Raw genomic sequence first — 27,770 nt, forward strand, 5'->3', positions numbered from 1 at the left:
CAAATTCATTTTTGTTGGATGTAGTTCTACATACCTGGTTAATGTGCTTCAGTTTGTCAATAATTTGACTGACCACTGGCTCAGGGCCTTTCATTTTCAGCTCATGGAGATTGAACTGATTTTTCATTCCATTCCTTGCTGCCTTCTGGCTGTATCTGCAGAGATAAAGGTGAAGAAAAGGTTTGTCACAAGAGAGTCTGAAGCAAAGTGAAAGCTGACTATTTGGCACCAATGGTCAAGCTGACCATAAGCTCTCTTCAGCCTTTTAAAAACTATGGGGTGATCCCATGGTGCAAAAGTAAACCACTCCACATGGAGTTTCTGTTCACAATGAAGAATACTCACTTAACAGCCAAAAAACATTCATTCAACATTCTTTTTTTCTAGGTGTTGGGCTACAACAATGAAGAAGATAGATAAAGCCTTTACTATGCTCTCAGTCTAGTGCACAGTCCAGAAGAGTAAGGACCAATGGCAATGCAAAGTGATGAGAGCTATGCTAAAGAAGATCCGGGGTCTTGGCCAGGAAAGCACACAGGAAAGACGTTAACTCTGAGTGTGTTTTCTATTTATTTAACCCTTTGAGTAGTGAGTTTTTTTCATGCTCGCTGACCCCTGGGAGTGAGTTTTTTTTTAAATGAAATTAGTTCCAGTTATAGTTTTATTAAATTAAAATCATGTTTGTTTGATAACCTATTTATGGAAACAAGAAGAATATACATTTGCCTTTTTTAATGTTGCCTTACTCATTTTTAAAATAAGTCGATTGTACTCTAGATGGTCAGGAGGCACGAGGACGTACATGAACGTTTGTACTACTCAAAGGATTAAAGCAGAAAGACTCTTGCATGTTCTTGACCTCTTCTTTCTTTTCCAATTGCTCCTGTCATAATATCCCACAGGCCTTGGAGCTGGATTTCTTTTCAGAAGGTTTTCCCCAGCCATTTGTAACATAAATTTATCCTCACTTTATATATTTTTTCAATTACAATAGAATAGTAAGGTTAAGGACAAATTCATATTGTTATTACAAAAATAATAATGCTCCTTTTGTTTACACAATTCAAACAGTACAGAAATAAAGCATCAGGTAAAAGTTCCCCCTTTACCCTATCCTTCCAAGAAAGAAGCATGATTAACAGGTTGATATATACTTTTCTAGGAGTTTCACATGCATATACTAAAACGTAGAATTACCCAAAATTAGAATCATATTAGTCATACTGATTTGAAGCTTTTTATCACTTAATACATATCATGGACATATTTCCATGTCAGAACATTAAAAAAAATGCCTTGTTCTCAATTCTTTATTTCTCTATATGGCTCTGTCATTATTTACCTAATCCCTTACTAATAAACAATTGAGCTATTTCTAATATTTTTTCTAATATAAGCAATGCTGCAAAGAATATTCTTGTATGCCAATCTTTTCACATTTGAATAAATATCTATAAAGCATAAGTTCTTGGGATTTAATCAATTTACATTTCTAATCCCAGATTATGATGTGCAATGTATAAAATAATACTACGGTATTTTTGCATAGCACTTTACAAAGCAGTTTTAGTCCACTCAGATCACTGGGGCTTTTCAAGCATACTATGAGATTGATAAGGCAGAATTTATTATCTCTTTATTATTGAAAATTTCACCACTACAGAAGATATTGATCTGGTTCTGTTAGGATTTCCTTTACAAAATATACTGTATCTGCAAATGTTAAGGACACGCTTTGAAAAATTTTAATTGCATTTCTTCTGAAATAGTAGTTTAACATATTCATCTTATTTAACTTTAAAAGTTAGTGACTACACAAATCACTAACCATTAAATATCAATTGCTTTTGAAGGCTGTTTTAAATGTAAAGCAGTATTCTTATATATATCTGGTTGGAAACAGCTTACTACTACTTTCCTCTTTTATGTTCACATAACGTTATCTGTTTAAATATCATCTTCATCTGATGATACCACCAACTGTATCTCCTCTTTCTTTACACTCATTGATGCCTGAAGCAGAGACCCTATTCACAGATAACAAGGTAAGGCTCATTATAAATCTTCTGAAATAACCTTCAGGAATGTTTCCCTAGAGACACTTTCTTGGACTTATTTACATAAAGCAGGGGTCGGGAACCTTTTTGGCTGAGAGAGCCATGAACGCCACATATTTTAAAATGTAATTCCGGGAAAGCCATACAACGACCCGTGTACCTTATGCATTATCCAATAAAAATTTGGTGTTGTCCCAGAGGACAGCTGTGATTGGCTCCAGTCACCCGCAACCATGAACATGAGCAGTAGGAAATGAATGGATTGTAATACATGAGAATGTATTATGTTTTTAACGTTATTATTTTTTTTATTAAAGATTTGTCTGCAAGCCAGATGCAGCCATCAAAAGACCCACATCTGGCTCATGAGCCATAGGTTCCTGACCCCTGACATAAAGCTTGCTGGCCACTTTTAGGCCCACTCTTAAGAAACAAACATCTTCTTGAAGTTTTTTATATTCATTGGAATAGGGCAAAAAACATCTGCCAACTTAGGAATTTTGTACTATACTCCCTCTTCCAACTTATTTATAAACATTAAATAAAATTTTCCCATAGCTGCTCTCTCGCAGCCCTACTGTATTATTCTCTGCCATTCAGAAAAGTGTCCCTTTAACTCTATATTTTGTTTCCTATCTCCAAGCCATGTTTAAGGAACCAGGACTAAACACTGGTCCCCAATTCCATGGTGACTCAATTTTTAAATAACAGCTTTGGGTTTAAAAGCTTGCCAAACTTTTTGAAAGTTGAAATAGTATACACTGTTTTGCTCTGTCCATGTGCTATATAAATCCTCAGAGGACTCTAGTAAATTAAGCATGGTTTCTGGTTACAGAAGTATTGGGAAGAACTAGCTTGTGGCTAAGACCTAATACTTGCTTTTATTTTATTTACTCCACTAAGAAATAACCAAAAATACTGACCCAACTGATGCTGATAGCTGCTAAAATTTAGTGGCACTGTTTTAAAAATATGTTCTTACACTATCTTTTTTAGGTGGTGTCTCAATACCTCCCTCCCAAATCATAATATTTGTTCTGTTTCTCACCTTTTTATTCTTTTTTCCTTAGCGAGACAAAATATAGAATGGAATCTTAAAAGTCATGAGTGTTATGATGGAATAGGATGAACATATTAAAGAACCAAGGAGATCTATATGTGTTGATATAAAACCAAGTCCAAGATACATTGTAACAGATACAAGAAGAGGTTAAGGATGTACAGTGTGGTTCCATTTGGATCAAAAATGGGTCCACATATGCATTACTCTCATATATTTTATATGTGTTAAAATATACACAGAACATTTTTAAGAAATGGTAATAACAATTACTTCTGGGGAATAAGGGGGAAATGTTGGGAAAGTTTTATTATTTTTCTTAAATTTTATGCTTTTCCATATCTTTTACATTTTTATGTTTATAATATTTTATTGTGTATGTGTGTGTGTGTATGAGGGAGGAGAGAGAGAGAGAGAGAGAGAGAGAGAGAGAGAGAGAGAGAGAGAGAAGGGAAGGGAGAGAGATGAGAAGCATCAACTCATAGTTGTGGCACCTTAGTTGTTCATTGATTGCTTTCTCATATGTGCCTTGACCAAGGAGATGCAGTTGAGTCAGGGACCCATTGCTCAAGCCAGGGACCTTGGACTTCAAGCCAGGACCCTTGGGCTTCAAGCCAATGACCATGGGGTCATGTCTCTAGTGTCACGCTCAAGCCAGCGGCCCTGCACTCAAGCTGGTGAGCTCACACTCGAGCCAGGGACCTCAGGATTTCAAACCTGGGTCCTCAGCATCTCAGGCCAACACTCTGTCCACTGAAGCACTGACTGGTTAGGCATAATTTAATTTTTAGTAAGTGAAATGTTATATAGCAGTTAACTTTTTAAGGCAAAATAGAAAAGAAAGGGAAGAAAAAAGCAGGACTCACTCAAATGCATATCTCAGGGTCTGTGGGAGACCCTTCTTAATAAGAGTTATGCTGGCCATCACTGGTGCACCAGGCTAAATGGGTGTTGTATAACACAATACATATTTGAGCCAATATACACAAGGTTACCCTGGAATTCCTTCTAACCTCAGATGGATATCATCAGGTCACAAACTCTACTTTATTAGGTTAAACACAGCCTTTATGGCCTCTACTCTTCATTGAGGTAACTCCAACTTGCTTATTTCAAATGGACAGTACATCAGTGAGGATGTGAATATAAATATACATTGCTATGAGTAGTACCCTCTTTCAAATAATAAGCAAAAAACTTATTCAAGTCCTAGTTTCCCTTCTCTGTAGATGCCTAAAGTTCTCTCCTGATGGATATTGAGGATCTCCCTGAACCAGTCTGTTGCATCCTGACCTGTTGTTATTGCATCTAAATGTTTCATGGAGATGGTACTAAGTTATTCATGCTCCTTTTATGTATATTCCATGTACCAGCCCAAATTGTCTGTGATCTACATGAAGGCTGAGGCTTGATTAGTTCCTTTTTATACCACCCAGAGCATCTTGTGCTATTTATAACAATAATAGCTATGAGTCTTCTGTGCTTTCTCTGTGCCCATTACTGTTCTAAGCACTGAGGAAAAGGAAAGCATGCATTACCTCATTTAATCCTCTAACAACCTTATGAGATAGACACTATTATTATCAGTCTTTTTTCTTTTTGCAAATGAAGAAACTGAGGCACAGAGAAGTGAAGTCACTTTCCCAAGATCACACAGCTATTCAGTAGCAAAGGTACAGTTTAAATTTTTGAGTCTATCTCAGCTGCCTCTGTTTTTAACCACTATGCTACTGTTGCTTTTTTAGAAATAACCCATGTTGAGTAAATATTTGACATTTCCTCACCACACTGCTCCACTGTGTCGGACAATTTGCAAACTACTTGTACAATACTTGCCTTACAAGACTTACAACAGTGCCTGCAGCAATGTCTCTCTTTACCTTCTAAGCAGATTCCTGGGCTTGCTCTTTAAAAACCCTTGGGTAGAGCCCTGTGCATACAGTTTCCTTTCCCAAACAGAGATCCACAGTATTGCTATTTGATAAAATATTTGCATTCTTAGATAATAAGGTGTTGAAGGTAGGGGAATCAATAACCCACCATCACCTCCACCATCACCATGCCTCTAGACAAACAGCAAAGGTGACTTGAAATCTTGATGTCATTGTAACTTTGGCCATAGCAGTGCGACATATGTGATGTGTCCCTGGAGAATTTTATGCAATATGCATTCTTAAATTCAACCTCAGAGGGACTCAGTTCAGTGTCTCCGTAGCCTTGTATTAATGAATTCATTCAATATTTTTTTTTCCACTTGCTCCCTCTATGCCACTGTTGTGCATGGTTTATGCCTGGCTTTGCATGTGCATGAGCTATCACAGCCATGATTCTCCTCTCCACAGATTGCCCAGACTGTCAGGAATGGGGACACTGTTGGCCATGGGGAATTTTAATAATGAGTTGTCTGCTTAGTAACATTCATCTCTAATTAGATTAATTGTCCTCTCTTCAGAATGCTGCTTCTTTCTTAAAGCTTTGAAATGGTTCTGAAAATGAATACTGGCCAGTAGAAGAGGAAAAATAAATAGAAGGAAGTTCCTACTTTCCAAATCTAAATTTTCTTAACTGGACATATTGTGTGTGATGCTAAAAGTGTCACTTTGAAGCATTTCATGTAGTATCTTCCCCTTCCCCAACAAGTTTGGTATCTATTCAGCACAAAAATGATTGCTATAATACCAAGGAAACTCTATTTGTGAAGTGAAGTGGGGGGAGCATGCCTCTGTTCTGGCAGATTGGTTGGGGATGGGGGAGGAGACGGAGGGGGTGAAGAAACCTGTGAAAAAGCCATAAAGAGAAAAGGAACCTAATTAAAACAGTACATCTGGGCATACTTGTCTTGGGACAGTTGAAGCAAAGACAGCACTTGTAGAAGAGAAATAGAGTCAAACAAGCGTAAAATGGGCGATCTTTTCTTTTCATTTTGTGCTGGCTGCGACAGCAAGGGTGTAGTAGAAGGGAATTAGCAAACTTAAATGTAGACCATTCCAAATGGAAGTGCCCTTGGGAGATCAATTTGTCTAATGCACTCATTGTGGAGAGGAAAACACGGAGACTCAGAGAGGGACTTTTCTACCATCACAAGATGTTAGTGTCACAACTCCCACATTTAGAAGAAATCCTTTTCTTTAAAAGATTCCTTAAATGCAAATTACTGATTTTGAATACTAATAATGACTTAGGATCAGAAATCTGTTAGGAAAACCACTTTCCTTCTTCCCTTAGGTATTAGAATGGTTGCAAGAGTTTGAGAGCAACTCCTAGAAGGAGTAATCCCCTCCCTCAATATTTGATTTCACACAAGTTTAATTTACTGCTGGTTATAAATGGTTACAAATAAGTTATGGATCTCACATTCCCAGAGCGCCATCTAATGGAAAGAGCTCAATATTGCATGTAGCCCCTAACCCAACCTGAGTGATTTATTTATCAGACTGTTTCCTTGGAAAATACTCCAGCAGCAATTATCACTGTGGAAAATGGGATAATTTAAAGAACATAAATAACTTTAAAACCAAACTAGAACACAGGGTAGAAAAGCTATTTTATTAAGAGGCCTAAGAAGTTGTTCTTTTTTTCTGTCCAAAAGTCAGTATTAATTTACATAAATGAACAGAAAAATAAAGCAAAGGTGAAAATTGTTAAGCTCTTCAAATGTTCTTAATAAAGACAGCAACACTTTGCTTCCTATACATTTATGCATATATTAAAAGAAAACTGTTTTCATAATTTTCAGCATGACAGCACCACTTCTGAGCAAATGCCAGTCAGGAGAGTGCCAGAAACAAACACAGCCACTGTGCTCTAAGAAACACAGTTGTTCTCAAACAAGCGACTTTCAGAAATTACAAATAGATTTTAGCAGAAAGGAAGCAAAAAGTGGAGAAAAAACCAAGCAGATGTAAACCCATTTACATCTCGTTAGTGGACATGAGTTGTAAAATGGAGTAACTGTATTGGAATCAGTTTTTAGCCTATTTTCAAACCTCACTGTGAGGAGGGTCTAAAAGATTGGTTTTGCATTTATAATCAAGAAGCCATTTAAACCTAGAGAGGCAAGGAATATTTTCCAGATGGTGAAGAAAATTTAAGGAGTTGATATCTCTGCCATAGGGAGAAGAATCTGTGGCTATGCGGAGCAGCCCCCAACAGAGAAGGGAAGGCGGAGAGAAATGCTTGAGATGGGATTGCCTGAATCTCTGCAGAAGCAAATTCTGCAAGGAGCCTGGAGGTAAAGAGACAGAAAAATACAGATGGAAGCAAAGGAATTTTTCTGAGAACTGCAGTATGTGCGGGATTACAGGTGGGAACTAGTCCTAGCCACGGTGTGTGTGTGGGGGGCAGTCAGGATACAAGGCCAAGGTAGGCAGGGCTGTTGAAGGGTTCTCTGAGGGAGGTCCTGAGAGGAACAGACCAATGGGGAGAAGAGGAATTTGACCCAGTTCAAATCTTACAATAACAGGAAAAATATTCAATTTAAAAGTTCAATAATTGGGAAGGGGAGATATAACAGAGCACAATGTATGATGGGGATTTATTAGTAATTCAGCCCAAACTTACTTACCAACTCCTTGTAGCCCAGAGGATTAGCCCAGAAAACTAGATGTTTTCTTGTCTCACTGGAGTTAAACCAAAAGGAAATGATCTTTACCTGTTTTTAAGTTCTTTTTTTTTTAAAGTTAAATTTTTAACTCATGAAAATTTCAGTTTGGAAAGGAATCTTGAAATCAGTCCAATGCCCTCCTCTTACAGATGGGCAAATTGGGCCCCAGAGAGACCAAGCAGTAGCTAGTCAAGTTATTATTGGCATTGCTGCTGGTGGAACATGAATGGAGCTATAACTGCCCCCAAATAGAAGTGCCAAAAAGAAGGGGTCACAGAGCAGGTCACATACCTCAACAACACACGAGAGCATTGTACAAAAGTAACTGATATTTAAAATAATGGTCAACGATTAAATTTTTAAGAGGTGAAATTCAGTTTGGTATTCAGTTTACTGAAATAGCGACTATATAAGACATTTTGGAAAGGCTGAGTGAGTCATGTGGTGGAAAGAATGCTTGTTGGCCTTGGAGTCAAGAACAAGGTTCAAAAGATGGTTCTACCACTGATACTGTGACTTTTGACAAGTAGTTAAACCCTGCTGAGCTTGAGTTTCCTCATCTGCAAAATGGGATAATGCCACCTGCATTGGTTTGTGGATTAGTTGAAATAATGAATGTTAGAACAGTGCGTAGCCCACCTACACAAAGGTTGTTATCATTATGTGAAAGCACTAAACACAGTGTCTGACAAGTAGTAGGTCTTTGATTTGAAAAGGATTTCCCAGGAGAAGATGAATAAATCTTGCAATGAAAAGTTAGGGGAAGCTTCAAATCTGCTCATCCTTGCGCTGAGACCTTGACAAATTAAAGGTTCAGTTGTCCTTAGGCAACTATGTCCTAGATACAGTATGGTTTGAAGCGAGGGTAGAAATTATTTAGAATTAGGGAAAATGAACAAAGCCAAAAATAACAGAACTTTCTTTGGTATTAGTATTGAGCAATAATATGTTAGTAGGTAGCATTGAGCATGTATACCTGGCTATAGGGAACTCTTTAACAGAGATGTCCTCACAAAACTTCCAGGTGACAGGGTATCTGAAAGGGGAATTTATCAAGTAGGACTTCAAATGTTTCAAAACTAATTTTAGTCCACTGAAGAATGAATCATTTATTTGTGGCCCACGGCAAGCAGTTAAGTTTCCCAAGTGACCAATTTTGGATGTCAGATGCCTATTGCACTCTCTCCTCCCCTACATTCCATATTCCTCCTCTTCATGATAGAAAGTATTCTGCTTCCACTTTGTATAACTGTCACTAGTAATGAATTAGATGGCTCTTGAAAACACCCACACGCTTTTTCAAATCTCTCTGTTCAGAATACTGCTTTGTCTGTCTTGGGTAATCGCAGGGTCTCCAACAAATGTTTATCCTTTAATGCAGTGATCTTCAAAATGAAAAATAGGACTCTCAAAGTCTACCTACAATCAAACCTCACTGACTAAGGACCACTTTGAGAGAGAGGTAAGTCTGAGTTAGGAAGAAGTATGACTTGTGGATTTGTTTTTTGTGCTATATTTCAAGTATATGTGATAACACAAAAGAAAGCCTCCTAAAATGTTGCTTCAGATGTCCTAGCAAACCTTATTTAATGAACTGCCATAGATCATGAAAGAAGGACAAACTGTTTTCATATGAATAGGCAGGGCTGAAATACTTTATAAGAAAGCTCAAAATTCCTGCCACTGTTTTCTGACACTCCTCTTGTTTTAGCCACAGTCACTTGCAGGGCTCAAAACTCATATGCTGAGCCAATGAAATTAGTCTTGGTACTTGAAGGCAGTATTTCATGTTTTTGGAGCAAATCCCAGATGTTTAGGCATTACTTCCACTTGCCGGCTATATTTTCCCAGGCTGTAGGACCTGAGCTCTGTCCTGGTTTCCTTGTTTATAGCTGTCTGTGTGTCAGTTTTTTGCTTTACCCACTGCCTGGCATACAGCTGGCAGTCAAAAAAGGTCTGTTGAACTGAACTGAGATTGAAGGCCTTACCCAAAGCTCAGCTGAGGTTGTGGAGATTCTGGACTTCTTGCCTAGCTCTGGTCAGCCTGTTTTGGGGTTTTCTCCCCCTAAATTTGCAGCCATTGATTGAGGACCTGCCTTCCACTCAAATTGTCTTGGCCTTGCCAGGAATACCTGCCACTGTGTCCCATCCACTAGATTGCATCACTTTGGAAACCAATACTTAACTCAAAAATGGCAGAGTCCCTTCCTTATGTCCCAGTGAATGTCATTGTTCAAATGGTAGATCACATTCCACTTTGGTCGGCCAGACAGGTGAGTTCCCACAGCCCAACCACCACCCCTTCCAGCCGCTGTGCCATCTCCATGTACCAATCACTGGGTTCCTACCCTGAATCTACACAAGATACACACCTGCTAGTGATATGGAGCTGCATCACAAAACCTTTTCTAAATAGTATAAACTTTAGCCCAATTCTAGGTCTGATCGAATGAGATTTTACTGTTGTGAAAACAAATCTTCTGACATACCTTCTATATTTACAATGGTCAAAACAATAACTTTGAGAGAATTTCAAACCTGATGGTGAAGTTTCTTGGTAGTTTAGGTCACAGAAAAAATGTGCTGTCTTCTATCAGGAATAATGCAAATGCTCTCTATTCAATACTTACTCATTAATTATCTACATAGCCCTGTGCTCAGTTACAGAACCCTAGTAGTTGGAGGGGAGGTCTGGAATTTTCCAATATGCTGGGGTGTTATCTCCAGTTGAACGTCATGAGCTTGGTTTTGTTTTTGGCAAATCTGGCTCTCAGAAAATGAAATATTCACCTAGTGACTGTGTTGGAGTCCCCTGCAAAACTGTGATTTAGAATATGCAGCTCTACTACTTCATAGCCCATCTACAGACATCATTCTGTATCATGACACCCAGAGCACTGGCATAAAGTGCTGCTATGGTTGACGGGAGGGAGAAGGGACTGGCAAGAATAAGGTGACTCAGTGTTAGACTTGTCTCATAACAATGAAAGATCTTTTCTGCAGAAAGTAGAACAGCTACTTCTGTTGTCTTCTCTTAAAATCATTCTCAGAGTCCCAGAATCTAGTATAGTCAAAGACCTGAGGTAGCAAAAGGAAAGGCACCCAGCAAGTCAGCATGGCAGAAGAGAGCAGTGAGCATAGGCATGAGCAGAGTAGCTGGCACAGAGACACAGCTCACTACTACCAGTATCTGACTATCAGAACAGCTTTACCTTTGGCAGGTCAAAGCTTGGCACTGTTGCTCTCTAGTTGCTAGCAATAAAATAAAACTAAAGAATAACAGAGGGAAGAAAAGGTGAACTGAAGTGTAAACCACTTCGACTCTAACCGCCCCAGTAGCTGCAGGTGCCCTCGGCTTCTGAACCCTTTGCACCTGCTCTCCTGCCGGAACAAGTGGCCTATTGTGTTAGGCTGTGCACATGGAGGTGCTAATAAAACAAGAAGTGACTCTCCTGATCATAAAGTAGGTGGGATTCCAGGAAAACTTTGCTAAGCCAAATAAAAGTGATTGTAAAGCACTTGGTAAAATATAAACTGCTATATAAATACTTAATAAAAGCTCACAGCAATGCACACAAGAATAACTAGGTCAAATATTACCCTTAGCCGGGAGGGTCTTCAGAAAGAGTGAAAATTGTCTCCCTCACTCGGTTTTTATCAGCTACTTTGAATTTCTCTTTTCTAACCTGCCTTCAGTTCTTGCCACTTCTCTACATGTATCTGTCCCCTTACAGATATGTATCTGTGGTTAGAGAGCATCTAATTTTCATTCTGGGTGGTTGTGTCAAATATTAGTTGGAGCAGGGATCAGGAAACTTTTTGGTTTAGAGAGCCATGAATGCCACATATTTTAAAATGTAATTCCGGGAGAGCCATACAACGACCTGTGTACATTACACATTATTCAATAAAAATTTGGTGTTGTCCCAGAGGACAGCTGTGATTGGCTCCAGCCACCCGCAACCATGAACATGAGCGGTAGGAAATGAATGGATTGTAATACATGAGAATGTTTTATATTTTTAACGTTATTATTATTTTTATTAAAGATTTGTCTGTGAGCCAGATGCAGCCATCAAAAGAGCCACATCTGGCTCGCGAGCCATAGGTTCCCGACCCCTGATTTGGAGCAATAGACATTGAATTCCATTTGTTTTATTCAGAAGCCTATTATGTGTTGCTATGAAGGAGACATTTTCTTTAAGGTTTAATTATGTGAATTTCACCCCAAACTCTTCAGTATTGGAAACTGAGAACAACTCTGACATCTGAAACAGACAACCTACCTGCTCCTTTGTAGCCCAAAAATACCTGGAGGAGTTAAATGAACAAAGAACTTACTGCTGTCCTAATGAGAGTGATTATACCCTGGGGCTCCTTTTGAATTACTTTTATTTGATATGTTTGGAAAGCCATCTGGGAAAGAACTAGAAATTCAAAGTCATCAAGGCAGCTTTATGGAATTCCTCCTCCTTTCAGACTCCCTCCTTTTCAAATATCCTTGTCATAGGATCTCATAGCGTGTTAGAGCTGGAAAGAGCTTTAGATGCCATTTTGTCCACATAAAAAGCTGGAAGATAGTGACTTGCCCAACATCATACAGCCAACCCATGGCAGAGCTAGGACTCAGGCTGAACTCTGAATCTAGAGCTAACTGGGTCTCTTCTTGCATAAGCTTCAAAGCTCCATAAATAATACACAGGCAATGGCTTTATTAGAAGAGCCACGTGTATAGTGGGCATTGAATGGAAGGCTTGCCTCAGAGGTAAGTGAGGTTCACCAGCTCTTTTTCCCATGACATGCCAACTTATAGTCTTGGAAAGATTTGAAAGCAGAGAAACATGGTAGAAGAGGCAGGAAGGGTATTGGTACTTTAGTGGGCCTGGATCAAGAGGTGACTAAGGAAAGGATAGGATTTAGTAGCACAGGTCAGGGAAAACCTGGACAGGATATTCATTGAGCTCTTCTGGACTAGAGGCAAAAGCAAGTTTAATCCAGGATTTCCATCAAGAACAGGAAGAAGGCAAGAGGTCTTTGAACCCATGAAATAGAGAAGCCAGGTAATTGACAGTCAGGACAGTGTAGTGAGTAAGAGGACATTGCCCGAATTTGGATCTCATCTTTCCTACTAGTGCTGTGGCTTTTAGTAAGTAACCTAATCAGTAAAATGGGAGTAATAATAAAGTCCAGCTCCAAAGGCTGTTGTGAGGATTAACTTAGTTAATGTACATAAAATGCCTAGCACTGTGCCTGGCATATGGGAAGCACTATAGCAGGGGTCCCCAAACTACGGCCCACGGGCTGCATGTGGCCCCCCGAGGCCATTTATCCGGCCCCCACTGCACTTCTGGAAGGGGCACCGGTGGTCAGTGAGAGGAGCATAGTTCCTATTGAAATACTGGTCAGTTTGTTGATTTAAATTTACTTGTTCTTTATTTTAAATATTATATTTGTTCCCGTTTTGTTTTTTTTTTACTTTAAAATAAGATATGTGCAGTGTGCATAGGGATTTCATAGTTTTTTTTATAGTCCGGCCCTCCAACGGTCTGAGGGACAGTGAACTTGCCCCCTGTGTAAAAAGTTTGGGGACCCCTGCACTATAGAAATATTAGCTATTATCATCATTCATCACCTCTACAGACTGTTTCAGTCCTACTTTCTGAAGTTTTTCTGCATTCTTATACAGTATTTGGGATGCAAAGGGAAAAGATAAGCAATCAGAATTCTTCAGAGAGAAAAAGGTAAGAGAAGTTAAACAGTGAAGGTCGTAAACCAATGGAGTGGGTAAGCTGCAGTTCCCCCAACAATCCTTCATCCCTCCAATGTAAACCCCTAACAAATGTACCTTTCCATATATTTAGGAGCTGATGATAGGGGCATAGGTGCCAGTAGGTAACCACCCATCTTTCTTTGCCTGGGACAGAAGAGTTTCTCAGAACTTCAGACTTCGTGTGCCCACAATGAAAAGTTTCTAACCTACTGGAACTAGTTGATCATTGTAGAGGTCAGAGGGCATTTGTTGTTTGGAATTACTATTTGTTATAACTAGAGCGCAGAACATTGTTGCTAGATATCATCTACTGGGAAGTTTCTGGTTATCCAGAAGTCATATAGGGATTTTTAATGGGACTTTCTTCATGTCTATGAAGAAAAATAAACTAGCCTAAATAAATGGGCTTCTCCAGGGAACATTAGCTAATGCTAATTTGAGGATGGTGGTTCGTTCACACAGCACTAACTTCATTATAAATTATTCTTACTTGTTGGCTTTCTTAGCCAACAGGTTCTATTCTTAGCAGTTATTTTATGCGCTTTTTAAAAATTATTTCAAAAAATATTTTACTTATTGATTTTAGAGAGAGGAGAGAGAGAGAGAGAAGGGGGAGCAGGAAGTATAAACTCATGGTAGTTGCTTTTCGTGTGTGCCTTGACCAAGCAAGCCCAGATTTTGAATTGGCGACCTCAGCATTCCAGGATGATGCTTTAAAATCCACTGTGCCACCACAGGCCAAGTGACTATTATATGTGTTCTAAAATAATAAAACTGCAACTATTTAAAAATTATCTGTCATCAATACTTTTCATTAATTTAAACAGATGTTCCCAACCCCTCAATATATTTCCTTATCCAGTGCCAATTGGTTTATTCAGCAGCATGAACCAAACTTGTTTAAAAATAGAATTTAAGGGGATAGATGGATTTGCTTACGGAAAAAAAATGAAAAAGTAGTATTTCTGGAGAGGTGCAAAGAGAGACATACTCAAGAAACTTCTAAAGGGTCTGTGTTTATAGAGAGAGCCGAGTAATGCTGTGTTAAATAGCCAACATTCATTCAAGGGAGAACTTCTCTCCATATCCAATCTACTTTTATACATTAACACCTAGTGAATGGAGGGTGCTTCATAATTATTGAAAATATTTCATATGCGTTTTCTTATTGGAGGCTCACAACGACTCATTTCACAGAAGGAGAAAACAAAATAGACTCTAAGTAAACTGTGCAAAGGTACACAGATATACTATGGGGAAGCTAGATCTGGTACTCAGGTTTGTTACTAACAAGCATGCTGGTTGGTTCATCTGTTGAATTCAATAAACATTTATAGAGAGTCTACTCTCTGCTAAGTAAACTAACAGTGAGTAAATTTAGATAGAAGATACAGTACTTGTCTTGAAGGTGCTAGTGGAAGAATAGAGACAGACATGTAATACAAGGTAACTGGTGGCATCCTAGAGAGATACCACGTGCTGAGGGGTCTTTAACTCAGACTAGGGCATAGAGCAGGAAGATACAGACTCCTCAGAAGAGATGCCACTGAGTTAAGGATAAATAGAGTAAGCCAGCCAAACAGCACTTTTTTCTGGCCCCTTCTAAGATGGTCTGTGTTTTAGTTCTCCCTGATAGTATTTGTAAATTAGCTTTTCAATCTTAGTTTTTGTGTAGTACTACCCCCTACACGTCCTTCCAACCCAAAGCTGGTGCACCCCAATCTTGGATGAGGATGGCTTAATATGGCTTCTGTTGAACTGGAAATCATCCCAGCTCTGGGCCTGAAGCAGTTTCTTGAAGTAAGAAGGGGACAAAGTAGGCAAATGAGTGGTTCAAACGACAGTGGTTGAAAATCCATCTGATAAGTAAATTATGAAGGGCAAAAAGTAGGAAGCTCCTATGACCCTAGAGCTACAAATTAAAATACATTTTACTTCATGGAGATAAAACTTCATTATAAAGGTGACAAACCCAAGGATCAAATGCATGAAAAAGAATAAAATTCATTGGCTCATGAAATTGGGAAATTACAATTGATTTTAATGATCTCTCTCCTTTTCCACAAAGATTAACCCAAAGGTAACAGAATGGACTTTAGAGCATAGGTCAACTAGATTTGTCTTGTAACTAGACCCATTCTGGTTTCCATTTTAAGTAATTTTGGAAGACTGCCTGGGTTAATCAGTATGAAGAAGTCCTAGGAGGAACTGTTGAAACTCTCTGCTATAAAACAAGACATTGAAGGGAGGAAGTCCAGCTAGTATATACTCTTACATGCAAATAACTCTCACTTGATCACCAGTAGACACAAATTTCCCACCTTTTGCATCAATTAGGACCAAAGATGGGGATTTTGATGTTTTTGAAGAGAAAAGAAAGAAGGTAAAAATAAGAGGGAGAGGGTGAAGTTGTATTCCTGGAGAATTAAGAAATGGATCGTTGAAAGGAGCTAAAATCAGGACTAACTCCATCTTCCAGTAAAGAATTATGACTGATTTTCTGAGCTTGTTTTATTGAATAACAGCCATCACATCTATTATTTCTTGAGGCCCTGCTGTGTTCCAGGCACTATACCTTGCATTTCACAATCTCTATGAATCTTCTCAACAATCCTTTAGAGTAGAAATGAATAATTCCACCGTACATAAGGGTAAACTAACTGAGTCTCAGATAAGAGAACATTAATATACTTGCAGCAGAAATCCGCAAAAGTTGTGGACTGAAACTCTCTACTCTGTCTGATGCTTTTTATGATTGCCATGCAATTTTGAAATTGGCCTCTGTGTGCATTTTGTTAACCCACAAATCCTTGGCTATATTTCTATCACTAAAAATCATCAGAGAAACTCAAGCAATATTTTGCACATGCTTAAATACAGGCGGAAAGGGAAAATAATGGGGGAGCACCTGCTAGCTCTTTCCTATGGCCTGTAAGAAAGAAAAAAACATTACAACCATAATAGTCACAACACTAAGGGAACTAGAATCTCAAAACATGGCTATAGTGAAGGCTCCCAAGAAAGAGGCTTCCCTAATGGACCTCTCCTTTTCTTCAAACTCTGGTTCCAAGAATTGTTGTTGTGGTGGTTTTTTTTTTTTTTAATCTCAGTGACCAACTACCAGAAATAACTCTTCTGGGTTAGAGTAATTGGATACAAATATTTCAGGTCTGTTTTGTTTGTGTAGGTCAGAGGCATTCTGATAAGGTGACACTGGTATCACTATAGGAGACTGACCACCACCTCATCAAGAAAGGTCAGGAGACTCTCCCTGCCCAGCAGCTTTGTTTTAATCAATTCTCCACTTCCAGTATACATTCTTTGAGAAGTGAATATAAAGCAATGACAGATTCTAAATTTGTAAATATATCCCCAAATCGTTATACACACACACACACACACACACACACACACACACACACACACACACACACACAGTCGTGCTGTGTCTATCCATGATTCTGACATTACTTAAAATATTTCTGGAAGTCTTCTTTGGAAATCTCATTTAAAGAGAGTTTAAGTGTCACAGAAATTAAACAGCCTTATTATTTCATCTTCTCACCCCAAGTGGACCCAAAGTGGTATGAACTTGCTTGATCAGCCAGCTCATTCAACAGTTTGGCTGCAAAAGAGTTTTAAATATTTCCAAAAACTGCAGTTTACCTTCACAGGAAGAATGGCCTGTACCTCCTCATCTTTTTCCTTGGACATTTACCTGGCATATCAACCACATTATAAAGATGTGATAACATCAACTATAGCTATCATTTATGTAGTTCCTACGTGTCAGAGCACACCTTCAAAACAACCCTGTAGAATAGGTATTAGCATCCCCATCTTACACATAAGGTAACAGACTTTGATGGTAAGTGACCAGCCCAAGCCACACAGTCAGTGTCTGAACCGGGATTACAATCTGTATCATTCTAAAGACAGTATTCTTTGAAATTTGTACCAATCACCTGGCTGATGGTTCTTAATTACTCAGGGTTTTCTCACTATAATCTTTGGCCTACATCACTGACAATCAATTAGTAAAGAACCAACAACTTGCAGGCTGTATGTATTTGCCATATGCTCTCAAGACTTTTCCTGTAGAACATGTAGAAAAAATCTTTTGAGGATTGGCAGCATCAGTGAAATCAGTACATTACCAACCAAAGCACCTGCTTTGAAGGAGGCAATAATACTTCAATAATACTTAAAGAGCATAGAGGCTCTAGTATATAAAAGTAATAATTTATTTAAAATGATTATAGTTTTTCAAGGAACCATCCCCTAGGTCTTCTGGCTAAAACAGAAGAGCCCTGGTGCAGGGAGCAGTGGTAGTAAGGGGTGAGGGGTCTGACCCCTCCAGGACCACATTTCAAAGAAGAAATTGTGAAGTGATATATTGTGGGACCTGTCTTGGAAATCCTCAAATGCTTTTCATATAATTAAATGCCCCAATTAAATGCAGGTAGAGCTGGCACAAGTACTAATAGGACCCAGGTGGCTTCATACATGAGTGGTGAGCCATGGAAATGTCTCTTTCTGCTACTTTGGGACATGAGAGTCAACAAGCACAGCCTACCCTAAATGTGGCACACCATATGAAGCTGTCAGTCAGAAAGATAAACTGGATTTTCCTCACTCAGTTCTGAAGGTACAGCTACTATATGTGACACCATAGTCTTAAGGGGCAAATGTCACTGTATTGCCATAGAGTAGGTCCTGAAAACAGCTGTCACTATAGACTGCTTTTGAGACAAATGTAAGATGAAAAATATGCTAATGTAAGCCCTTAAAGAAATTATTACATGGGGTTATACTCCAAATTATTTGATTTTTACCTTATCAGGACTGGAATAAATCTTTTTTTTTTTTTTGCTTTCTTTTTTTTTTTTAATTATAATTTTATTTTTTTAATGGGGCGACATCAATAAATCAGGATACATATATTCAAAGATCAACAAGTCCAGGTTATCTTGTCTTTCAATTATGTTGCATACCCATCACCCAAAGTCAGATTGTCCTCTGTCACCTTCTATCTAGTTTTCTTTGTGCCCCTCCCCCTCCCCCTTTCCCTCTCCCTTTCCCCCCTCCCCCCGTAACCACCACACTCTTATCAATGTCTCTTAGTTTCACTTTTTTGTCCCACCTATGTATGGAATAATGCAGCTCCTGTTTTTTTCTGATTTACTTATTTCACTTCGTATAATGTTATCAAGATCCCACCATTTTGCTGTAAATGATCCGATGTCATCATTTCTTATGGCTAAGTAGTATGGAATAAATCTTTAGCTGCCAAAAATATTACCTGATATACCAACTTATTTTCTACATAATCAATTTTTCATTCAAAGCCTTTTCATAAACAATTGTGACTTATTCAAAGTAGGCAGATTATGTAAACTGCCATATGAGCAAGCAGTATTACACTTTAGCACTTTCATCTAGGCAGACACTCAGGCTAACATTGCAGGTCCCCAAATCAGAAAGAATGAAGTGTTATTTTTCTGCTTCCAGGAAAACAAAATGAGTTAAAATCCAAAACTTTCTGATAGGGACAGAGAACTGTGGAGATAGTGATAAAAAAAAAATACTCTCATTCTCCTCCCAGCCTTTTAAAAGCAGAACATCCTGAAGTATCAGGGGCAAAGAAAGAACTAGCAAGAAGAAGAAAGAGCTAAGATGTTGAAGACTATACCTTGGTTTCTAACCTTCAAACCAGCATGACAAGAGCAGCTAAGAAGAGATACTGAGGCTTGGCTTCAGCATGATTTTAGTCTGCCTTTTGCCTAAACAAGCTTGGAATCAAATGACTTTAGCATCTGATTCAACACCATTGAATATGATTTCTATTCTTCATTGTTTACTATTCTTCCTATGAATGATGAAGATGATGATAATTTAAAATTCTTTTAACATGTTTTAATTAGTACTTTTAGTATTTTTTTTTCAGGCTAGAAAATGCTTATTTTACCACAAAAATAATTAAAATAATAAATATATAAAAATATCTATATGCCGCAAAATCCCATGATATAGCAAAAAAATCTGCAATACAAAATTAGATATATACAATTTAAAAATCCATGATAAAGTGAGACCACAAAAAGTGAACCTTGATATGGCGAGGGATGACTGTATCTAGTTTGACACTATTCTCTAGTCCCATTTTTAGACTAGGTCAGTAATTTAACTATGGATTAATTATGACCTGAGGGTACTGACCACTTAAGAATTATTTCCTGGATGACATTACATGTATTCTGTCCACAAATTTGTTTGATTTCCTTCTATCCCCAATCAGGACACATGCAGGAACAGATCAATATTTGAGACAAGCACAAAACTTGAAAACTGAAACAATCATTTTGTATATTCCTGCTTCTGCCTTTCCAATTAAGTACAGAAATCCTGGAGAGGCATTATAAACATTGTAAGACTTGTCTTATTAATGGAAATAAGGAAGAATTTACAGTGACTGCATGTGCACATCATTCCTTAAGTGAAATGTAGGCAAACTTGTGTAGGAAAGAGAGGCACCTTCATTACAGTTTGTCCCTGTGGATCTTATGGAGTTTTTTCTCTAATGCCAGGTGACCCATGTACTCCACTGAGAGTCTCAGAGTCATCTGCAAAAATGAAAAATGAATACTGATTCATAATCAACAGGAGTAGCTATGTAGAATTGAAAAGCAGAATATAACAGCAATATTCCAGAGCTGACATCAGGATCCAGGCACACTCAGCCCAGCAACACAACAGAGGAGAATCAAGATCATTTTAGGACTGAATCAGAGACAGCATCATGCCACAAAGTAAAGTAGAATTAGTTGTATATGCAGAATTGACAGGCCTCAAAGCTACCAGGGAAATATAAACCCCTATTGGAGGTATGCTGATTGTAGGAGAGGCTAGTTGACCACACACATAAGACTGAGAAAAAAGGCTCAGGGAAGAATAACTGCAAAGACATATAGATGTGAGGGCAGGTCAAGGAGAGGCTAGCATTTAAGTAGTTGTCAAATATGATGGGGATTGTAGGCCTAACAGTTTGGTTGTTTTGTCCTCAAGGTTAATTTTAAGAGAACCAAACTGAATTCAGAGGTGGTTGAAGAAACCTGATAGAGCAGTAGTTGCTCAGGGTTCATATAAAATAAACACGAAACAATATGCCTTATACTCATACAGTAAAATATCATTTGACCAAAAAAATGAAGCAATGATAAATGCTATAACTTGAGTGAACCTTTAAAACATTATGCAAAGTGAATCATTCTTCTATATGAAAAATCCAAAACAGATAAATCCAGATACAGAAAACAGATTGCTGGTTGCCAGGGGCTGGAGAGAGGTAGAAATAGAAAGTGACTATTAATGGGTAAAAGGTTTCTTTTTAGAGTTATAAAATGTCTTGCAGCTAGATAGAGTGATGACTGTATAATATTGTGAATGAACTAAATTCCACTGAATTGTACACCTTAAAATGGCCAAGTTTATATTATATGAATTTCACTTCTATAAAACACACACAAATACACACAATCAATACCAATGGGCAGAGCCTCTGTTGTGATGCCTCTGAGGGGAACTCCCTGGACTGTTGAGGAAGGGTGCTGGTTGGCTTTTTCTCCCTCGTCATTCTTATTAAGTTGTAAACTGCTCAGCACGGGCAGGCACTGTATTCTACTTATCACTGTATGTCCCACAAGACCTAGCATATAGTAAGTGCTCAATTTTTGTTAAATGAACATGATCTTCCATATGTTAAATGTAAATACAAGACAGAATTTATTTCCCTCTGCAACTAGGGGTTTTGAACAGGTATAGGTTTAAATAGTTTCTTTGTTATACTAATTTAACAATAAACTCGATTAAACAATAAGTGGGTCTTACATTTAGTACCAAACCACCAAGAAGAAGAAGAATTAAAACCTGTCAATTATCCATATAGTTGGCTTAAAAGTTCTAAAAAGATGTTTGAGAATGTATTTGCTAAATTGTTCATTCTTCATACAGGTATTTTAAGTGCCTATGCAGTCAGCTTACTTTCATGGGTTGTTTATTTTTCTCTTGGTCTCAGGGATTCCCTAATTGAAATTCTTTGTATTTCCACAAAGACAAAAGATGGAGAATTTTTTGCCTTCAACAATGATAAAAAAGCTTTGCCCACAGGATACATGATGGCTTACATGAAAGAGTATATCTCATATAAGTCAAGCTTGCTAATGCGAAGATTTTAGCTAAATTTTAGAAGCCAATGTTTATGTCAAGCCAAGATGGGGATGGGGGGTTATGGGAAGGTGAAAAGGACAAATGATAGGCTTATGTGGTACTCTCTGACACAAGATCTGTGAAAACACTTCATATTTTAATTGATTGGATTCATAAGAGAAAAAAATTGAAAGGATGTGAAATATGGCCTTATTTAGAATATTAATTCTTTAAAAGTTGAGAGAGCTATACATCCAGAGTAGGAGGGTATAAATAGCTCTGATAATGCAGCTGACATGGATATTTATATTTTCTTCAGTATCAATACTTTTCTTTTAATCAGGTATCTCCACTGGAAAGACCTATTCCCTTTTAGGATCCTTAAACTTCATAATTTTTTTTGACTAAAAGTAAAATATTTTTAAAGGAGTACAAACCCAACCTATAAAGATAACAAGTTCCAACTCATTTCACAATATAAAGTTGCAACTGTTACTTAAGAGTAAATTAAATGAAAAAGTCAATGAAAAGCTCTGCAAAGGTTTAACTATAGATGGGACATGCAGCACAAAGTTAATCTTTATAAATGGTACAAATAGAGGGCACACATGTCCTCAGGTTATAGAACTTCATATTATTAAATGTATATTCTTCAGTAATTTAAAAAAATACAATGGTCCCTCAGCTATCATGGGGATTAGGCTCCAGAGCCTCCCATCATAGCTGAAAATCTGCCAAGTAGTGACCTTATATTTATATTATTATTCATATATATTTTAAGGCTTTATAAAACCCTCCCCACACTTTATAAACCTCCCCTATACTGTTATTAACCTTTCCTACACTCTTATAAATACTTCCTATGCTCTTAAACACTTTCTACACTCTTAAACCTACGTCATTTTAACAACATATAAAATTTTATATGGGTACTCACCAGTGAATATACTACAACTTGAATGATGAAGATGATGATAATTTAAAATTCTTTTAACATGTTTTAATTAGTACTTTTAGTATTTTTTTTCAGGCTAGAAAATGCTTATTTTACCACAAAAATAATTAAAATAATAAATATATAAAAATATCTATATAACGCAAAATCCCGCGATATAGTGAAAAATCTGCAATACAAAATTAGATATGTACAATTTAAAAATCCATGATACAGTGAGACGACAAAAAGTGAACCTCGATATGGCGAGGGATGACTATATCTAGTTTGACACTATTCTCTAGTCCCATTGTTAGACTAGGTCAGTAATTTAACTATGGGTTAATTATGACCTGAGGGTACTGACCACTTAAGAATTATTTCCTGGACGATACTACATGTACTCTGTCTACAGATTTGTTTAATTTTCTTCTATCCCTAGAAGGACACATGCAGAACAGATAAATATTTGTGTTTGTTTCTGTCTCTCTCTCCCTTCCTCTCTCTAAAATTAATAAATTAAAAAAAATTAAAGTAAACATTAGTTTGCAATATATTTGTTTATTAATGTAGTCAATCATTCATTTATATACTCATTTAACCAATATTTGAGCACTTAATATAAGCCAAGCACTAATATCAGTTTCTTTACTGTTGCAATTGTTGAGAGATATATCCTCTTATATATCATAAAATCCAGTTTTAGTTGATTATAAATAGTTTCTGCCCAGGCCCACATTTTGTGAATTAGTGAGACTTTTTTATTGAATTTTGCTCGTATAAACTACTTTATGTCCAGTATACTTTTGTGAAAAATGTTTCCCTGGAACCAAGAAAGTCTTCTTTTATCAATTGGTGAAATCCAAAGCCTGCTAAATTTGTGTGAGTCCAAAGTTAGCCAAATGTAGTTTTGTACTGTGAAAAGAACCCTGTTAATAGGAAAAAAAAATTTTTGTTTAATATGTTTAATATGCTAGCTTCAAATATCTTAGAGTACTGAACAAAATAATAAAATAAAATAATTATTTTGGTATGGAGAAAAGCGTTATTCTAAACTCTTTTATTTATACTTTTGGAAAATCTATTTTTTTAATAATATCTTTTATTATTGAGGGAGGAAGGAAAGAAGGAAGGACATTGAGAGGTAATGTCACTTGCCCTAAGTTACGGAACTAATCTGTGAAAGACTCAAAATGGTAGTTCATGTCTGTTCTGTATTCTCCTCTAAAATATGCTGCCACATGTACAAACATTTTTGAAAGTATATTCATTAATTCCATGTGGTTTCCTAAGTATTCTGCTTTATTTCTTTATTTTTTAATTTAAAATTTTTATTTTTAATTTATTGTGTTGACATAGTTTCAAGTGTCTCACTCAGTATAACATCTTCTACAGACTTCATGTAGTTTTGCACTGTGCCCCCCATGCTCCATGCAAAGTCACTTTCCTCCCCTGTTTCATCCCTTTTGCCCTCCTCCACCTCTTTCTACCTCTCCTTTCCCGCTAATTATTGTGGCCTTGTTTTCTGTATTAATGTGTTATGTCTATAAATTTGGCTAATCTCTTCACTTTCTTTTATCCTGTCTCCTCTTCCCTCTGACTTCTGTTCATCTGTATTCTGTGAACCTGCTTCTTAATCAAATTCCTTAATTGAAAGGTATTTCTTACAAATACAAAGCCAATTAGACCACTAGAATGAAAGCACTGTGAGGACAGTAAATTTTGCCTGTGTTGTTCATTTCAAGATGGCTGGCAGTTAGAAGGTGCTCAGTATTTGTTGGATAAATGAATATATATTATTTCCTTTAAATCTATCAGCAAATTCTTCATATATGATAAATGTTAGCATGGATCATACTAACAAACACTCAAATGATCCAATATTTCAATAAAATTTCTCGGTGAAATAGAATTCCTTTTTCCTTCCCCTTTCTGTTCTTCCTCACTGTCATCACTAAAATGAGAAAAAAACAACATTATCTATTTGATAGGATTGATGTGAGGATAAAGAGAGTTAATATAGACAAATATTTAGTATGGTGCTTAATACATAGTTAATTCTCAGTAAATGATAACTATTAGTGTGAATATGATTTCTTCCAATAAATCAATAAATAATTAGGAGATGGAAGAAGCCAAAGACTGAATACATAATTATATACATGCTTCAAATTTTGTAAAATCTGAGGGCTATATATTATAGAAGGCATCTGGCATGTCATAGATACTTATGTATATGTTTTACCTAAAATTTATCTTGTGAAATTAATGGAGGCGAAAGAAGACATCATTTTCTTTTAGATAAACGTATGATGATTATTCCACTAACATTGTTATAATTATCATTCAAAGAAGATTACCTCTCCACAAGTTCCTGTCCATTCCAGCAAAGAGTGTCGTTTTCAGCCACAGGGCTATGGCTACAGATATAGCCAGGCAAAGCACTATAGAAGCTGATGAAAGACTTCAACTTCTGAATTAGTTCCCTGAAAGGAAAAGAAAACATCTGTGCATAAAAGGCAAGTAAACCAGTATGAGAAAAGTTTAATTTCCTTATCAGCATGAAAAAAAGGCCCTACCAGGTTGATTAGAGCAATAGATGATTTTAAAAGACATTCTTGACTACAAGGCCAAAATTTAAAAAAAAAAAACCAACAATAAAATTATATTAGAAAACAGTTGTCTGCATATAAGGTGCTGTTCCTATCAGAAGGATGATTTAATTCCAACATTCATTTTCTAACACGTTTGCTTCCATTTTTTGTTCAGAATTTTGTTATGTACATTCCCAAAGGTGTTGATTACAAGGCACACTGGAGCACTACATATCTTTTGGTTTCTGAGTGTAATACAATGCATTGATTGTAATTTACAATGTTTTTACCCTAGAGATGGCCCCTTTCCATGTAGGCTCTGGCACATCAGAATTGCAGGGCACTCAGGGCAGTATAAAGGCTATGAAATTCTCCTGATAATATATTCAGAGAAACTGCTAGAGGAGGAAGGTTTTTTTGTATATTATGGTTCCTATGGGAAGTGGGAGAGAATCCTAGTATATTTTGTATTTATTTGCTTTGGTTTTTATGCTGCGTTTGATAAGATGTATGTGTGTGTGTGTGTGTGTGTGTGTGTGTGTGTGTGTGTGTGTGTAAGAGAGAAAGAGAAAGATTCTGTTATGTATGCAAATATGTATAAACACACACACATAAAAACCCAGGCAAATTTCTGGCCTATTATCTGTTACAGATATACGCGGACACACAAAATAAAACACTACACACTGGAGAAAAGTGAATATGCTCACAGAGAAAGATTAAAATATATGTGCAATAAATGCCCAATGGGAAGCAAAAATAAAAATACTTTTTATTTTCTAAAGCAATGCTTCTGGTAGAAAGTAACTTCAGTTCTTCAAATCCAAGTCTATCTTAAGTCTCTACTAAGTTTTTGGAGACTCTGCCAGGAAAGTTGCTGGCAGTGGAGTAATTATTCAATACTATCTCCAGGCAAGGAATGGATTTGCCTGATATATAGGCCTCTGGAGGAGGCAGAGGTCTGAATCTCATTTGGGCACTGGTGGGAGTTCTGCACCTAGATATGCCTTCTGGGTATTATTCTCAAATCTGGACAAAAGATGAAGACTAGTAAAAATATTATTGTTTTCCTTTAATACTATTTTCTATTTTATTACCATAAAGCACTTCATTTCAACTAATAATTTAAAAAAGAGAGAGCTTAGGATACTGAGCACATCTTCACAAAAGCTCGGGTCACAGTAAAGCCTGGGTAATGGACAGAGCAACTCAAGAAAAGTTACTGACACATAATATAACAACAGATACTCCAGTTGCTTTTTGTTATGCTCACTTCTCCCAGCCTACTCCTGATGGCTGAGCTCTAGTTTTAAAGTGAAGAGGCTCAATACAGGGCTCTGAAAATAAAAGTCAATGTTATAGTTTCTCACAGAGAAAAGAGATGGGTTCAATTAATACTAATAGGAGAGATGCTCTGTTTTACAAGGTAATAATACAGTTCCCAAGAGTGGAAACTGAAAGACCAAAGGCTGAGGCTGAGGACTACCCCCTCTCCATGAGATAATGGAATATGGTAATGGCTCTCTCTTTAAAGAAAGAGTTTCCCTTAGGTCTCCTCCTACCTCCAAACTCTCTTACACTAACATTGCAAATGGCAAGAAAAATTGAACTTATAGACAACTCTTTCAATTTGACTACCCTAGAAGTTAGAACAAAACAAAACAAAACAGAACAAAAAAATTAGAACTTGCAACTCTGTAGTTTTCTTATCTGACCATAAAGATTACAAAAAAAAAAATTTTTTTTGTATTTTTCTGAAGCTGGAAACGGGGAGAGACAGTCAGACAGACTCCCGCATGCGCCCAACAGGGATCCACCCGGCACGCCCACCAGGGGCGATGCTCTGCCCCTCTGGGGCGTCGCTCTGTCGCGACCAGAGCCACTCTAGCGCCTGGGGCAGAGGCCAAGGAGCCATCCCCAGCGCCCAGGCCATCCTTGCTCCAATGGAGCCTCGGCTGCGGGAGGGGAAGAGCGAGACAGAGAGGAAGGAGAGGGGGAAGGGTGCAGAAGCAGATGGGTGCCTCTCCTGTGTGCCCTGGCCGGGAATCGAACCCAGGACTTCTGCACGCCAGGCCAAAGCTCTACCACTGAGCCAACCGGCCAGGGTCTCCAAAAAAATTTGGAGAGGATTCTGAGAGTCTATCTAAATGTCAAGGCAATGGGAGGCTGCAATAAATGTAAGACCTCCCACTTGAAAATGGAAGGAAATTACTCGGTGGGGTAAAAATAAAAGTTGAAGAAAATCACAAAGAATGTGAATAATGTGAACACAGATGGATCATCAAATTCTGGACCTCAGGAGAATCTCTTTGAAAATTAAACAAGGGGCCTGACCTGTGGTGGCGCAGTGGATAAAACATCGACCTGGAAATGCTGAGGTCGCCGGTTTGAAACCCTGGGCTTGCCTGGTCAAGGCACATATGGGAGTTGATGCTTCCAGCTCCTCCCCCCTTCTCTCTCTCTCTCTGTCTCTCTCTCTCTCTCCCTCTCTCTGTCCTCTCTAAAAATGAATAAATAAATAAATAATTTTTTAAAAAAAGAAAATTA

At 37.5% G+C, this 27,770-nt stretch overlaps 1 protein-coding gene across 1 annotated transcript in view; it reads right to left on the minus strand.

Annotated features, from left to right (window-relative positions):
- Positions 1–27,770, minus strand: part of GPC3 (glypican 3) — a 632,751-nt gene that overhangs the window by 169,834 nt on the left and 435,147 nt on the right. Inside the window, exons 5-6 of the mRNA XM_066357199.1 lie at positions 24,990–25,115; positions 35–155 (exon numbers count right to left, since the gene is read on the minus strand). Coding sequence (XP_066213296.1) covers positions 35–155; positions 24,990–25,115 — 247 coding nt within the window. The remainder of the gene's footprint in view (positions 1–34; positions 156–24,989; positions 25,116–27,770) is intronic.

The sequence above is a fragment of the Saccopteryx leptura genome, chromosome X (genome assembly GCF_036850995.1).
Source record: "Saccopteryx leptura isolate mSacLep1 chromosome X, mSacLep1_pri_phased_curated, whole genome shotgun sequence".
Classification (NCBI taxonomy): Eukaryota; Metazoa; Chordata; class Mammalia; order Chiroptera; family Emballonuridae; genus Saccopteryx; species Saccopteryx leptura.